Source organism: Betta splendens, chromosome 14, assembly GCF_900634795.4.
Source record: "Betta splendens chromosome 14, fBetSpl5.4, whole genome shotgun sequence".
NCBI classification, from domain to species: Eukaryota; Metazoa; Chordata; class Actinopteri; order Anabantiformes; family Osphronemidae; genus Betta; species Betta splendens.
The window spans coordinates 11,831,025-11,847,672 of NC_040894.2; the positions used below are offsets into that span (position 1 = coordinate 11,831,025).

Genomic DNA, 16,648 nt, shown 5'->3' on the forward strand with positions numbered 1-16,648 from the left:
TACTTCAAGTAACTTCAAACTTGCTGTGAAATTAACAGATAATTATCAACACATTATTGTTCGCAACATCTGAATTATTGTTTGCTTTAACATCTCGCGCAGAAGCGGATGCACTGATTGGATTCCGCCGTCAGACGCAGCTCAGGTATCCGAGCTGCACTTTAAGGCGGCACGTCTCGAGACAGGAAGTCTCGAAACTTTTCAGCATAGCGACAAACTTGGCATCCGCATCAAACACGCGCACAGGCACCGCGAGCGAGCGAGCGAGCAGGCCTGCTCTTTGGTTCGTGTGGGAGGGTGAACATGGTTGGAAACTGGACTAGTTAAAATTGACAGACACGTTTTTTTTCAGGAAATAGGAGGAGGGTGGAGGTGATATATGCGACAGACGCTCCAAGCAGTTAGCTTGAACCTGTCTTCAACGTTTGACTGAAGAGCCGCGGTGTGGACGTCGATATGTGGGAACAGGAGGAATTCGCTAAACACTGGAGGACTGAATTCCCCGACGGAGAAGTGCCGCAAATGGCCCTGAAATCCGTGGAGGACATCGAATCCGAGCTGGAGGTGTGCAAAGCCAAGCTGAAGCGGCTCCAGCAGGCGCTGGCGGAGGAGAAGTTCAAGGTGATCTACCTGGAGACCACCGTGGCGCGACAGAAGCGCAGCTGCGGAGGCAGAGAGGAAAACTTGTCCAAAACGGGACAGGTCCGGAAACCGCAGCGGCCGGAAGATGGTGGCGACGCGGAGAGGACCAAGGTGCCCGACGCGGGAGGCGCGAAGCCGCACATGGCAGGTAACCCGGCGTGGGTCGCCAGCCCCTTCGGCCGCGAGCAGCGCAGGTTTACCGGCAGAACAGGTAAGCCCGTCCCCATCCCCGTCCCGCCACGGAAAGTCACCCCCCAGAGACCCGACCCGGCGCCCGTCACCGCGCCTCAGCCCCACGACGCCGAGGAGAGCAGCGATCGCGAGTACGAGGACGCGGAGCTGAATGAGAATTTCGTCAAGAATAACCTGCTGGCGCCAAAGAGCGCGTGGGACCCGCGGCGGCCATGCTGTCACAGCAGGGACTTTGACTTTGGCGACGACGGCAGGTTGTCGCCGTCGTTCCCGCACATTCACCGCACAGCCTCCCACTGCTCCGGGTTCAGCACCCCCGACAGGAGGAGTGACGGCTACCTGAGCTCCGACCATGAAGACTCCTCCTCAGGTACCGTCCACGCCGCTGCTGTAGCTGGTGACGCTTAGCATCATTGGTGTTTCAAGTATTACAAAAATGCTGCACAGTGAAATTAGTTGGAATCTCATGCTGCACAAAAAGACAATGGAAAAATCTAAAACTGCTAATGCAGTTTAAAGGTCGCAAAGAGCCCGAGGTTCAAAGTGGAGGCAACTAAATTGGCCATCAAATGCCATGGATGATCGGATGCTTTATCAATCAGTGCAGGCTGGGATTACACTTAGATTGTCTCAGTGTTCACGCACTCAGCTGTCAAAGTCAATGTTTTGCACCCGGTCATCCAATGTCATGTGATGTAAAGTCTTTGTTTAATCAACAATATGTTATTGTTTATTTATGCTATTCAATCTCTTGTTACAAGCTGGGTCCCTTTAACTGCAGTAAACATTAGAATGAAGACACTGACCTTAAGTGTCGCTGCTTTATGTGGTATTTGCACCCTACAGACCAAAGTTAACACCTTTTACCATCACAGCTTCGCAGGGACAAATAAGTCTTATCCTGTGCAATCTCTTGGTGTTATATTAATATTGCGAACACACATATTGTGTATAAACAGAACCTCCATGCTGTTGGATAATTGTGATGTTGTTTATAAGCTGCCTTGTTGAAGCAGGAGGAGGTCTATAACTGGCGTGAATCCAGTGGTTCTGCAGTGTAGAAGGTCAGCGATAGGAGAACTGAAAGAGGAACTCTCATGGTTTGAAGCATGTTTTCAGGCTTTAATTTAGCAAAGCAGTGACGTTAAATCTTTTTGCAAACAGCCACGAGTTTGTTGAATTAGTTTTCTGTGAGATCATCAGTAGACTAGTAGAGCACCACATGAATGGCTCGAGTGTGAAAGCAAAGGCAAATGGTGCAGAAAAGTCCCCGCTCTGATGGGAAAACCATAACCAAAAAGGAGAAAATGAATCAGACTTACTGGACGTTAATACAGAGATGTAAAGATTATTATGGAGTCTGACTAGATCTTCCTGTCTGTTTTCCATCGGACAGATGCAGTTTACTGACTCCTGTACAATTAGGAGAGTGACTTTATTTCTTTCATATGCTTATCTCTTGGTAGTGAATTAGCAGCTCACTGTATTTTCCAGGTGCCAGTGTTTGATTGTTTTTGCTGTTTTATCTTTTGCAGGTCCTTGGACAGTCATTTGTCATTTATATCAATAACGTGAAGGGTAATACGGATAAAGGATTCATATGAATGCTGTGGCACAGCTTTGATACTTCCTCAAGAAAGTGTGGCAATGTTGACTGACGTCCAGATGTCATGAGTCAAGAAAGAAACCATGACTAATTCAAGCATGGGATTAGATTCAGTATTTATTTTAACAGAACATGTTCAGTGGTGGATAGTTTATGACTAATGGTTATAGTACGTTTTTGACTTAAAGTGTTTATGTTAATGGGTTTTCAGCACTAGTGAATATGACTTACACCCACTGCTTCAATAGAAGTCCAAAATCCTAGCGCTACCTTATCTTAGCGCTACCCTTTATCAACACTTTGTCAGAATGTTTTTTATTAAAGAGACGTGACATTGTGGAAATGGCTACAAGCCCGAGCTGGAAATGACGCAATATGGGAGCTTCCCATGCCACAGTTTTCGGTGTTGAGTGTCAAATACAACCAGGAAAATCAAACGTTTGGACCAGTTTTTTAATCAGCACACACTTTGTTCTTCCACTGAATCAGAATAGGAGGGGGTGTCTTCCCATAAGTCAGTTTGTCAATAAGGTGAAGCACTTACTGCGAACCCCTTAATCTGCTTTATCGTTGCTGTCCAGCAGGATGTTGATGATTTTCTCTGGCAACAAGGAGAATAAGTGGAAAGACTTGGCTCTGGTCATAAGACAATGGAGGGTGTGTAGAACCGTGGGAAGAGGTAATGTTCAAGGCAGGTCGGGGGGGGCGAAGCTTTTCAAATGAAGTATGACCAATTATCTGACTGTTGGTTACGTGGCGTTCTAGCATTACCTCCACAAACAGACGCATGCCAGTAGTAGCCTAGTGTCTATGTGTGACCTGTAGTTGGTGGGAAGAGGTCACCCACCCGGTCATGTGTCCAAAGCCAGAGGTCTGGTCTTTCTTTGTGCTTCCTGATTCACCTCTGATTCATAGCACAATTCTGAGCTGGTCCTGGAACTGGCTGTTGCAACAATCCAGCTATTGTGTTTTGTTGAGTAGATTTTCTTTTACAGATTGAATTGAATAGCAATAGTTTCCACTAGGGTCAGACAGATTGATAGACTCCAGTTTTGAGCGCTCAGATGGTAAAAATTTGAATGCTGAAATGGTTCAAGCGACAGCTCAAAATAAATATATGACTCATTTCATGGTCATGAAGCTTTTGCTTGTGACAATTACTTTACGCTCTGGGTCAAGAAGTACTGCTTTGTAAGCAGGATGGCCTGACTTCGAAAGCTTCCTGTTCGTATACCGCATCCAATATGTGAGAGAAAAGGAGACATCAAGATTCTGCAGCTGCACTCACATTCAAATGTGTTAATTCAAGTGTCATTTAAGGAATGTGAAAGTTTGCCAAGTGGCGAAAGGCTTGTAGTTGTAGTAATGTATTAAAGGTTTTGTCAGGTGAAGATGTGTCGCCAGTCATTTATTTGTGGTAACAAATAAGCTAGGTGTGGTTTTGGATTCATGTCTTTGTACTGTAGGTAAGGTTTTGTCAGAGCAATTTAGAAACAAGATTCTCTCAAGCTGACGTTGACTACCTGTGACAATGATGGGACGTCAAATGTGGCAAAACACAGAAGGAGGGGAAACAGTTTTGTTTACGATTTTCCACTGGCTTCAATGAATTGTGTCACTACGAACCAGATTCCCAGTTATGTGTTGAGATCAGGAAATATTAGCCGCTCAGGTTTCCCCAGCCAGTGGCTTTTGGCTGAAGGAAATGCTGCTGTTATGTAGTGAACACAACTGTACCAGCAGACAGACAGCACAGTCACGTCATGCTGCTGGAATACTCAGGTTTCACTTCATGCTGCATTACAGAAGTAATAAAAAAATCGGATTATTTCAAACAAGCCTGTTAAAACATAACCTCATACCTCTCCGCGTTTGTAACATGTATATAATACATACTTTACTGTACTATGAAGTCATTGTGTATTTTGATACACACATTTCTCCTTTCCCTTGGGTTGGCTTTTTCTTGCCTTTAGACAAACAGGACTTGTCGAGGCCTGCCCTGCACAGCATGTGCTACAGGCAAACCAGCAGCTTATTGTCAGTGAAAGCTGTACCCTGTGGTACGCAATACTTCAACCTAAATCACAGCCGAGGGGAGAATCTCCCCTACTGTACAACTCCGGCTCATCTCAGTAGCTGTAGAGCATATGCACATGCATCGTAGTTGTTGCCTGTGATGTGCATTAGAGACTGTGAAGGCAGCATTGATACTGAAGGGTGCACGATGGATTTTGGAGCAACATACCATATGCTTCCGTCCATGCAACGTCTTTTTAAGCCATTTCTGCAAGTCAGTCTCTAATTGCATTCTGCCTGTGTAAACGTTTCCTGGTGCCAAACTGGTCTGCCTGCATTTCACACCCACTAATAACTTTTTAGCAGGTGACATTTGGAGCACAGTACAAAAAAACTCACCTAGGACACTGCGAACCCCACCACCAGCCCACCACCAGCTGAATTTGAATTTAGCATTTTTCTGTCACATCCTCAGTTCCCAAATGCTCACGGAGTTGTGTTCAAGAAAAGGTAATGCAACACATGGGCAAAAGTTTCTGAAACATGTTTGTGGGGCTTCAACTTCAAAATGAGCATGTTTAAGGCACCATTACTAAATTCTCTCATGACCACATGCCTTTGCCCTGATTCTGCAGTTTTCTGCAGAGCCTCAACAAGTGCTTGTGTTTACTGACCCTCCTGCACAAAGCCACATTAGCCACATTAGCTTTTAGCTGTTTCTGCTGACTAAGGCTTGTTTTGTCCACCTTCCAACCCTGTCTAAAAGAGGCTGCAGCAGGGTTCTCTGTGACTTGCTTCTATATTTTTGAAAGTAATAAATACCTAATAGATTGTCCACATCGTCTGTGTTGTATTTGTACTGTTTGGTTTACAAATCATTTCATTTGATGAATTCACACATCATCATAATATGACCTTGTTGTGCTTCAAGTCTGAAAGCCTTTGAGAGTGTAGCTAATCAAAGAGGCTCCAAGTCTCCATACTGAAGTAGTATTTACTGCCTGACATGTCCCTGCGTTGCCTTGGTGATGGATGTGTCATCGCGTTTGTGCTGGCATTAGGGAGCCTGAGAGAGTAGAGTGAGGAGTAGGTGTGTGTTTTCTAGCATCTTTGCCGGTTTATAAGATGAATGCTGGAGATACAGTGTGTGTGTGAGTGTGTGCGCGTGCTGAGGTTTTGGCCTTAGTGTGAAAGCCCGACCAGGAGGCAATGAAGATAAGAAGCTGCTGAATGTTGCCGTTCAGATATCAATAGATGAATCTCGCAAAGATGCACTGGCATGTGGGCAAGCAAACATGATCGCTTTTACTTCTCAGTTTGTTCCATTCACACTTGCAGACACTTTAACTTGTGTCACAGTAACTTGTGACTATTAGCTATTGGAATCTACAATATTAAGGCTGAATGTAGTTGTAGATGACATCAGAAGGGAAAGCCTTCTCTCATAACACACAGGGTGAAGTCCTGCAGTGCTGTGTTCTGTGGTCCTGACGTCACCAACTTAACCGTTACAAAGTGTGACCAGAAATGAAAGTAGTTAAGGTTTCATCAGTGATGGTGGTGAACATTATACTATATAGATTCATTAACTATATCCGAACAAAGGGAAATCTTTGGTTTTGGCTGTGTTGTGCTGCTCATATTGTTGTATCAGTATAATAAAAGTAAAATTTGATCTTGGCAATATGAATTTAAGATCATTGTCAACTCTACATGATCCCACACTACCTAATTGTTTATGGGACATTGGCGCACTGCCCTGGGTCCATTGCTAGGATCAACAAAGGTGCGGTTCTCTCAGGGGTTTGTAATTAGGGACATGGCTGTGCTGGAGAGACAGGAAGGGAAAGTGATGGCCATCTAGTCACAAAGCGGTGCTCTCCGTCCTTCTCTAACAAAGGCCCCTGCAACTGTTCCCTCCTGTGGGACAGGGCCCAAACTGGATTACCCCTCATCTACCCTCTCTTACTCTGATTCAAGCCGTTCCATAAACAAAGGGAAAGCTTGGATTACATTACATTAGAAAACACAAGGCAGCAAATGCAAACTCATGAATATAGGTTTAAAATAAATAGAGACCTGCAAGTGCAGTGGTGGGGGGGTTAAGTCTGAGACGTGTGGTTTTCCTGCTTCGTGAGGCTCTGTTTCACCCCTGTACATACAAACCCACCATGCGAAACGACGATGACGTCTGACTCGTATCTCATTTTCCACTTTACAGTGACAAATGGATAATTTGGGTTCTTTTCCCTTCATGTCATTGTAGGTATGATCACGTAACGCAGCTAACACTGAGTTTAAAGATGTGGTACATTGTCATACAGTTTCCATACATGCTCAGGATAGAAACAATTATTATGCATGCCTTTATGTTGCCTGAATAGAGTAAGTGTTTTTTTATTGTTCTTATTGACATTTAGAATGCAACCTCCTCCCTTTACTAAAATCGGAGACCACCAGGCCCCCTCTCATTGGTTTACTGCCTGGCTGCCATGGAGACCCCACTACTGCGGTGTGACTGTATGGTGTGGTGAGGAACTGGGGTGTGTGGGTGCATGGGTGTGCAGTGCATGTGGGCACACAGAGCCCTGCATTCATGTCAGTGGGTGTGCGTAGCCACATATCAGTACTCCCTCTTGGACCGGAGGGGATTATTATGCAACCCTTGAGTTTTACATGGAGAGGAATGGCGTTAATATTGTCCTGTTGCTCCTGTTGATGTGTAGTATTTGTTACTCTGAATTTATCTTAGCTACTGCTAAGATAAAGATACTTGGTAAAAGGTCAAGCTCAGGAACCTGGTGATCCAGATCCAGAATCTATTGGTTGCAAGAAGTAAGGTTTTAACCGTTGCAGAAGGAAGCTTTGACTAGTGGGAGGCAAACACCTGCTGACTCATTCTGGATAGAAGCGAGACCCTAATCTGCACAACATATTTTTAATCTGTCTTCTATGTTATATGCTCTTGGGAATATCAAGTCGAACATATTCTAACCACATCTTCCTCATATTTGGAAAGGAAGTTTGACAAAATACTGTAGAATGAGGATAAACCGCATTTGGAATCTGCTGCCTATTTACACTTAACTAGTTTGTTTCTTGAGGCTGAACGTCAGGGGAAGTTTACCATACATATAAAGTAGGATAACACTGAATAAACTGTGATTGCCCTCATGAGCTGCCGCGTCACGAGTTTAAAATAAGTTTTCATTTTGACATAAAAGGGAAGTAATCTTTCTCTGTGGTACAAGACATGACTTCTGCAGACTTTACAGCATCTTACTTTGTTATTTTTTGACTGCACGCCAGGGAATTAATGAAAATGAGTTCCTCAATGACAATATCTGACATGCTGCGTTTACCATTTTCACTTCCTCATATTTCTGGGTGCAGATCTCATCCCTTTGTCCCTTCATTTCCTTCCACCTGCGAGCTGTTGTCTTTTAGTCTCTCAATATAACAGTTTGATAACGTTTCACTCTCTACTGGGACAGTCTGGATGGGAACCTGGCTATTGAATGTCACTGTCATGGAAACATGGGCTACACGACACTACCGCTGCCTGCAAGGGTTAAAAGTACAGGCACAGCATTATACTCGGGTAATTCAAGCAGACTTTTGTGTGTAGCCTTTGCTCACTTCGGGCTGTTGCTTCATTGCTGTGTTACTTGGTGTAAGGTCACTGTTTGCTGATGAACTTAAATACTTACTAGCCACAAGGTCTTAGCAAATCAAATGAGCACGGATTTAATATTGGGTAACACCACCACTTTCTCTGCATTCACTCAATTATGGTGAGTGGGGTGGCGTCGTGTGAATAGGTCTCATTAATTAGCAGTCTTCATTGTGGCCTGGTATGAGAGCATGATACTGTATTTTGTTATCGCATTAAAGCTGTAAATCCAGTGTGTGTTTTAGCAAAGATGGTAATAACCCAGCTTTTGTAATTATTAATGAGCTGAAATAGGCTGCCCTAAATCACTGGAGGGATCTGCAGAAATGATTGCTGTAACCTGACTTGTAGCGATTGACAGCTCCAGCATTTGTCCCACTTACATGTGCTCCCATTTTATTAGTAGCTGTGTATACGGAGCACGTCTCAGATGTCTCCTTCCTTTCTTAGACCACAGTATCACTGTCCCATAATGTCTAACAATGTGTCCCAAAAGGTGAACAGTTCCCTAACAATGTTGGCATCTGCAGTAGTCCCTACCTGGAGGCGCTCCACAAGGGGACCGGTGGGAGCTGCACAGATGAGCGTAGCACCCTCTTGTGGAATCCTGTATTAATGATGGTCTAACTGTGCTGTTTTGTAGTTTTGATTTTCAAATCTCCAAGGGCAGCCAGTGTTACTAACTGTATGTGTGCAGTTTGGACTAAGCTAATTTTCAAGAGGCAGATGGTCTAAATGCAACTTTTTAATTGCATTATGAGAAATTGTGTAGGTTTAAGTAAGGTATAAAAGTCAGGATTTATATTTTATTTATATTTCTACCACTGTGTGATTCACAGCAATAAAATCCCTGAATAGTCCCTTTGTTTAATATGCTGTTCTGAGTAAGTTGTGAAAGAGTGACTACTACCACTAGAGTGCACTAGTTCTTTAGACATTAGTGTCTATATACTGGCTGTCTAGCTTGTTGGCGGCGTGTGTTCTAGGTAATTGGCAAACACATTCACACACATACAGATAAACTTCTATCTCCACTAATGGGTACTTCCAGAAAAGATCAGTGTGTGTGTGTAAGGGAAACTGAAAAGTATGACACAAACCTGAAGAAGGGACAAAAGGTGTGCGTGTGTGCGTGCGCAAGATCTGTCTAACATCTGTCCAACAACCGGATTCAGATGATTTTCACATTGACCTCAATAGATCAAAGCAAATTTCACTAGCAAGGGAAGAATTCTCTCTCTCTCGCTCTCTTTTTCACACACACCTTTCTCTTTCCTTTCATCTGTCTTTCTCTTTGAGAGAAACGCAGATGCTTCATCTTATCATGAATCAGTTGCTGTTTAATATAGTAACGCCACACACACACACACACACACACACACACACACACACGGTTGTTGGCCTGACAGGGCTGGGTCACATAATTAGGTGTTGAAAGAGTCGGGGCAAAGGAGGTGAGAGCGTGTCTAGGCTGCCAGAGAAGATCATGTGACACACACACCGCCAAACAGAATGATGTATTGACATCATAGTATTATTTATTACTAAACTCAGGAGTACAAAGAATCATGGTTTAAGTCATAATTTTGGTGTGTGTATCAGTGTATTTTTTACACACAAACACTGAATGTATTAGAGAGAGGAGCAAAAGAAAGTAAACACATGGGGCTTTTTATATAAATTAATTTAAACAGTAAATTAAAAAAATAGACTCTCAGACAATAACAAACAATACTGTACACACACACACACGCAAGCTCCCCACAATGATTTTAGTCATTTCCACTTAACAGGCAGACATTCATCACTGGTGCACTCAGGGCTTTTTAATAATGCATAGTCATTGCTCGTCCCTGCTGCCATCTCCCCAACCCCCAAAACAAAGGGACATGTCGGAAAAACATGGCTGCTGAATGTAGTTATCTGTCTCCAAGGACTGTGTCCATGCTCACACACAGGTCTGACTGAGTGATGATACAAAACACTGTAAGTACATTTGGAAAATATTTCAGGAAAGATGTGAAACTAAAAAGGAATAGAGGAACGTAACCTACACTAGATTCCTAAAAATGATACAAATATCTATATGAATAAAACAAAACAGAAATATATATATTGGCATGGTTGTAATTTTCCCAACCAAATGTGAACAATAAAAATGTGTAATTATCAGTTTTACTTTAATTTTACAGTTCTTAGATATGTAATATTATGTGTATATTAGATTGATTAAATTAACTTTTCAAATGATGATATCTTCCTCATCTGTGGAAAAAGACTTCCTGTGTTATTTCTAATTAGGATTTGCTGATATCTTGATGGTATTTCCACCTACATTTATTTCATATTTGTCACTTGATGAAGTATATTTGCAAATTCTGTTTCACTCTAGTGCTTCATTAAGCTTTTCTCAAGCCACTCATCTGGAAACACATCTGTCCGCTTCCTGTGTGTGTAGTTCCGCTTTCTCTCACACGCGCGCACACACACAGACTGCAGCAGATCGTTAGAAGGGGTAAATCAAGCTTTTAGAATGAAACCTTTACTTTATTTTCATGTACCAGATACAAACTAAAGGGAGCAGAGGAGTTAAAAGTAAAGGGGGACAGAGAGTAATTTTGAGTGCCCCCCCCCCTTCTGTAGATGCTGCCCCTTGAGAGATGAAGTAGGGGGTGGTGGCTGAAAAATTAGTGCCATCAACAGACCACCCCCTCAATCAACCCCCAGGCCAGTGGTTGGCATCAAAATGCTGGAAAAAGGGGGGGGGGGGGGGGGGGTTCGAATGAGGTGAGCGTTGGTATCTGGGGAGAATAGAAAGGATGGAGGGGTGGGAGAGTGGTGGATGGCAGTTTGATTGGCTGGTGGGCCACTCTGCTGCTAAATGAGACACACACACACACACACACACACACACACACACACACACACACACACAGCCTTGCGGTGCTATAAAAGTGGGGCCCCTCCATTGACATAATGCCTTCCCTACAGTAGCCCCTTACCCTAACCATCACAAATAAAGGCAGGCGTCTGACCTTTGCTCAAATCCGAACCAAACCTCAATTCTAACCTCAGCCCTAAAATCACCTCTTGATTCCTCAAAAGGCCTTTAAAGTTGTTCTCTCTCTCTCTCTCCTCTCGAGAGAGAGAGAGATGAGAGAGATAGAGTAAGAGAGAGAGCAGACGCGAGAGCTGAGAGAGAGAGAGAGAGAGAGCAAAGAGCGAGAGAGAGAGAGAGAAGAGATGAGAGGTAAGAGAGCGAGCGAAGAGAGAGCTAGATATAGAAAGTAGCAGAAGAGGCGCGTCAGAGAGAGAGAGAGAGTCTCTCTCTCTCTCTCTCTCTCTCTCTCTCTCTCTCTCTCTCTCTCTCTCTCTCTCTCTCTCTCTCTCTCTCTCTCTCTCTCTCTCTCTCTCTCTCTCTCTCTCTCTCTCTCTCTCTCTCTCTCTACACTTGTAAACTCTATTAGATGTTGCTACTTTTCATAAAGCTTCTGTTTTCTCTTGTGGTAGACTTTGTGATCAATACTAGACATAAAGTAATATTATCCAGGGGTGTCGCAATTGCAATAAGACCCTGTGACGTCATATTTCGTGTACAGTAGATGCACCTGCTTAAATCTGCTCTAGCAACAACAGTTAGCACTTCTGAGGAAACGGAACACAACCGGTGGCATGAACAGATGATTTCCTGCATGTGAAGGTGGTTGAAGCATAGGACACTTTGCTTAAATCACTTGAGCATGACCAATGAGCATCATAAGTACTACAGGGATCCAGTGTTGCTCGTTTTTCCAATGATTGCTGTTAGTGGCGCGACACGCATGATCACAGTCGAGCATTGATTTCTGCCGTTTTCATGTGCTGTAGTCTATAAATCTTCCAGTGCAGGCTCATGATGTGTTTGACTTCTTTTTGTGTTACACTCTCATTTGCAACCCACACTCACATAATTTATTTATTTTCTGCTTCTCCTCGCACCACCACACCTTTGTTTTGGGGGGTAGTTTCTGTATAGAGACATTCAAAATTACAATAGCCTGAAGTTCTGCTCTTATCCACTCACTCATTTTCAACTGTTACCCCCCTACACACAAACCGTGTAGATGACTGCTTCTGAATGCTGACCTTTAGGGAGAATGAATCGTTGCTGATGTGTTGAAAGAACCAGACAGCGTCCCTCAACATCTGCAGCCATACAGATACTTTAGCTGAACCAGCTGTGCCAGTTGTGTCAAAAGGTTGAAGCAGAGGCAGTTCATATCGGTCCTTTTTTTTAACCACACAGCTTGAGTGCTTGTTAATATTTGATAAATCCGTGTGTGTGTGTGTGTGTGTGTGTGTGTGTGTGTGTGTGTGTGTGTGTGTGTGTGTGTGTGTGTGTGTGTGTGTGTGTGTGTGTGTGTGTGTGTGTGTGTGTGTGTGTGTGTGTGTGTGTGTGTGTGTGTGTGTGTGTGTGTGTGTGTGTGTGTGTGTGACTATTACCTGTGTTTTCTTTTTTGTGTTTACTCCTAAATGACGAGGAGGCATGTACTGTACAGTAGGAGTGGGAGGAGGGCACTGGGCAGCTTTTCTTTCAAATCTGTGTGTGTGTGTGTGTGTGTGTGACAGAAAACATCCTGTTGGCCCAGATTTAGGAAAGTGGGTGTGTAGGGCTGTTTCATAAATCTATCCTTGATAAATTGACTCTCTCTACCCATTTTTGGCTTGAATTTCTCAAGACATGAAGCTGTGTGCACACATTTATATTCATATAACTATGACATATGTTGGCACATAAGCACGTTTTTCTAAATACCTTGAGACACACACACACGCGCACACAGACGTAACCTCCGGCTAGATGAGCTCTCGGGTCGCCCCGCCGTTGTTTGTGTACGTTTCCTCCAGCTGGCACATAAGAGCTCAGTCGCCAAACAAAGAGCGGCGCTCAGGCCCCCGTGCTCTGCCTGCTGAGGGGGGAGAAGGGAGCAGCGGAGGGATGCCTCCTGTCAGCCTTTGTGTCCTAATTGAAGTTTTTCTGCCTCTCAACCCTCCCGTCTTTCTTCCCCCATGCTGGTTAAAAGAGAGCGAGGGGGGCGAGCGGGTCTGACAAAGGTTTGAGGGGAAGACGTGGTATGAGGCTTTGTTGCCGCTGGCATGATGGTAGTGTCTGATCACCCTCCTCTGTGGCGCATGTGTTCATAAACAGGGATGGTTACGTCTGATGAAAGAAGGGGTGTTGTCTGGTTTCTGGAACTGGGATGCAACAAGATCTAAGATGCTAAACGAGCTGTTGTACTATTAAAACCTGACAGAGATAATTAGCAAATCAATACCAGTATGAAATTCCTAATTGGATGATAGCTTGATTTTCTGTCTATTTAAAACAGTTCTGTCATGTGATTTGTGTGATTCAGCGTATGCTGGTGTTGGCCCAGTGGTTCCACGTGGGCACATCTGTGTCCTCTGATAACGTTATACATGTAAGGTGTCCAGTTAGTCAAGGGGGTCAAGGCAAGTTGCCACGGGAACTGAAGGCTAGAGTAACTTAAAGCAAGGCATCTCTGAACCAGTCCCCTTACTGGAAGTTTTTGCAGCATAGACATTGTTCTCCATCTTTTTTATTTAATTGATTCTAATTTGTGGCTTTATCCTTTTATCGTTTTAATAGCTGTCAGTATTTAACCCATCTCACCTCTGGATGTTGTTCTCGGTCTTGTGTTTAAGTGACAGCTGTTTTTACCTCGAAGGAAGAAGTTGTATAATGGCACAGTAGAAATCCTTTAAGTCAGTGATGGTGACAGAGTCTCAGACAGTCTGTGAAAATAACTTTGAATTGCAGCATGTTCTGGAGAAAAGTGCAAAGAAAAGCATCTAGTTAATTCACATTTGACTTGAGCTTAATTTGCTCAGATTATGCACTGCTTCTGAGTTTCAGCCTCTGCTGGAAGACGGGGCGAGAGAGAGAGAGAGGCTTAGGAGCTGTTTGCGCAGAATCAGGAGAGAGACAGGGAGAGGGGGTGGATGTGAGTGAGCGAGCGAGAGAGAGAGAGAGAGAGGGAGGGAGTGCTTCTCCCTTCCCCTAGCAACGGTCGGCGGTGGTTGTCTCCAGCCTGTTGTCTTCTCTCTCTCTTCCTGTCATGCACACACACAGACCTATACACACCACTCACTCGCACACTCCTCCTTTGGCTCGTGCACCGGCTCGTCTGCCTGTTGGACCCCGTGGTGTCTTTTGATGTTTTTTCTCCCAAATGATTCTTCTGGCTTGCTCCTGCGAGATGAAGGCTGTCTTCTTGGGATAAGTAAGAGGGACAAACGGGCAACGCGAAGAGCTGCAACAGAAAGGGAGTGAGAAATAGGAAAGACGCCGAGTGATTGAGACAGGAAGCGAAAAGGAGGATGGAGCCTCTCAGTGCTCATGGCCTGCCCCGGCTCTCTTGGATCGACACCCTCTACAGCAGTACGTATCCCTCTGTCAATCCCTGCTCCTCTCCACACATCACTTCCCATTAATCTCTGCACTTGTATTTACCTTTTACCCAGCAACCCGTTCTTCTCTGTCTCACGCTGCCTGTCCGCGTTAAAACCCGCGCTACATGCACGCAGCGAACACTGCATTTTGCCAGGACCTCCAATTAGGCTGCATCTCCATGGCTGTCTATAACAGGACCCTCCAACCTCCCACCCCCCACTCCCTTTAGTTCTTGCTCCCCGGCGGCGGCAGCTTCTCCCTGCTGTTGTGGGGCTTTTTGTGGAGCGGGGGGAAAAAAGTGAAGGGAGACTGAGTCACGCTTACGACGGGGAGCTAGAACTTTATGTTCCGTCGTATTAAGGACGCAAGCTGCACAACGTTGAATTTTTAATCCACTTTCATTGTGGTCCTCGTGCAGTGCTGTAAACAGTCTGACATTTTACTGTATGCTGGATCACTAACCGTGTTTTTAGGTCAGGTGTTATAGTAGCAGCGTTTTCAGCTTACGGTGAGAAATAACAAGAAACACATTTTTGTAATTCAGCCAGGCTTTTATTTTGGCGTGTTTTTAAAAGGAAAACATCAATGGGAATCATTTGCATAGATGAATAAACAGTGGGTGTTTGTGCTGTGTTTCAGATCGGTGAATGTTGTTCAGTTATTCCATCAAGTGCAGCTGCAGTTGAGTGTTGTTCGAGTGCTGTTACTGTGTGTTTTGGGAGTTCTTGCACATGACACGGCCTTTTGGGATTTGCTCTATTGTGTCACCGTTGTTGCCATGCGTTAGTCTGTGGAGAAGAGCAGGAAGATGGGGTGTCGGCGTGATAAGGACACACATGCTGTCAGATGTGTTCACAGGGATGCTGTTATTTATTATCACAAGGTAGCACCGTGACTAAAGGCTACACAATCATCTGCTTCTTCTTTTATCACAAATAATAGCTCTTGTGTTGTCTTGTATATTTTTGCTTAATATTTTGTAAAATGTTCAAAAGAATAATTGCAGAACAGGACTAATTTACATTTAGTTATTGATCAATTGATCCATGTGTTAGTGTGACAGAAAATGTTTAAACATTATTTCACTCTGGATTTAAATATAATGTAAAAAATACATTGTTAGCTGAGCAGGATGGAACAAAAACAGTAATGGCAACAGGTGAAGACGTGTTTATCCTAAGAAGAAATACATTTTTGTTATCATTATATTTTTAAAGATTAAACAACAACACACTTTCTCTCTAAATGTCATCAGCAGAAGGATGCCTGTACTCATCAGTCTGGCACATTTTTCCGTTCAGGTCGTGGTAAACAACCACCCCCAAATTCATAAAGGAGTTTAATAAGGCTTTCTGCCTAATATGGTTCATTTGGCTGTATTATAGGAACTGAATACTCCATTAGTTCTATACCCAGATGATCGTTATGCTTCCAGGTTTTTGAGCATACATAGCTTGGGCACTCTCTCTGATCCCCAATCACATAGATGGGGTTAAAACAAAATAATCGTGCCACCACTTCCAGACTTGACAAATGATATTAGACTTGGCCCTGGCCAATAGCATACTGCTTTTTTGTGGCATTTCTCTGAGGGGATAAATGTTGTTTTGATCTGTGTCTGTCATGTGACCAGTATGGAAGTGCAGTAATGCATGATGGTCACTACGCCAAACTGTTCCACTGTCCAGCACTGATGATGAGGGTTAAGTCCTTTACAGCAGTTATGCTTAGCTAAGCTCATTACCCATGATTAGGTTTTCATTTTTAGCATTTATGTAAATATTAACATGTTTCTTTAAATGTCAACTGCTGTCCCCTAGGATTTATTTTCCTGTGCATCATTGAATTGGATTTTCTCAAGACTGAATTATTACTGCATGGAATTATTGGATCAGGTCCGTGCAACTGTATAATAATGAATTTTGATCGCCGGGGACTTTATACTTAGCCTGTGTACTATTTTTAAAGGACTATTTTAGCTCTGGCCTTGGTGTGAACACAAACGGAGTATATTATCTGTCACCTGATGTGCTTTAATGCATTTGAAATTCTGGGAGGGTCA

The 16,648-nt window shown here is 43.8% G+C and overlaps 1 protein-coding gene across 4 annotated transcripts in view; it reads left to right on the forward strand.

The window, feature by feature from the left end:
* Positions 1-207: 207 nt before the first annotated feature.
* Positions 208-16,648, forward strand: part of abr (ABR activator of RhoGEF and GTPase) — a 70,275-nt gene continuing 53,834 nt past the window's right edge. For 2 of the 4 annotated variants that reach the window (XM_029174721.3, XM_029174722.3), the window contains exon 1: positions 208-1,204. In XM_029174721.3, coding sequence (XP_029030554.1) covers positions 457-1,204 — 748 coding nt within the window. In that variant the 5' untranslated portion in view covers positions 208-456. Of the gene's footprint in view, positions 1,205-14,193; positions 14,575-16,648 lie in introns of those variants that run through there. The other 2 variants (XM_029174723.3, XM_029174724.3) reach the window with 1 other exon arrangement.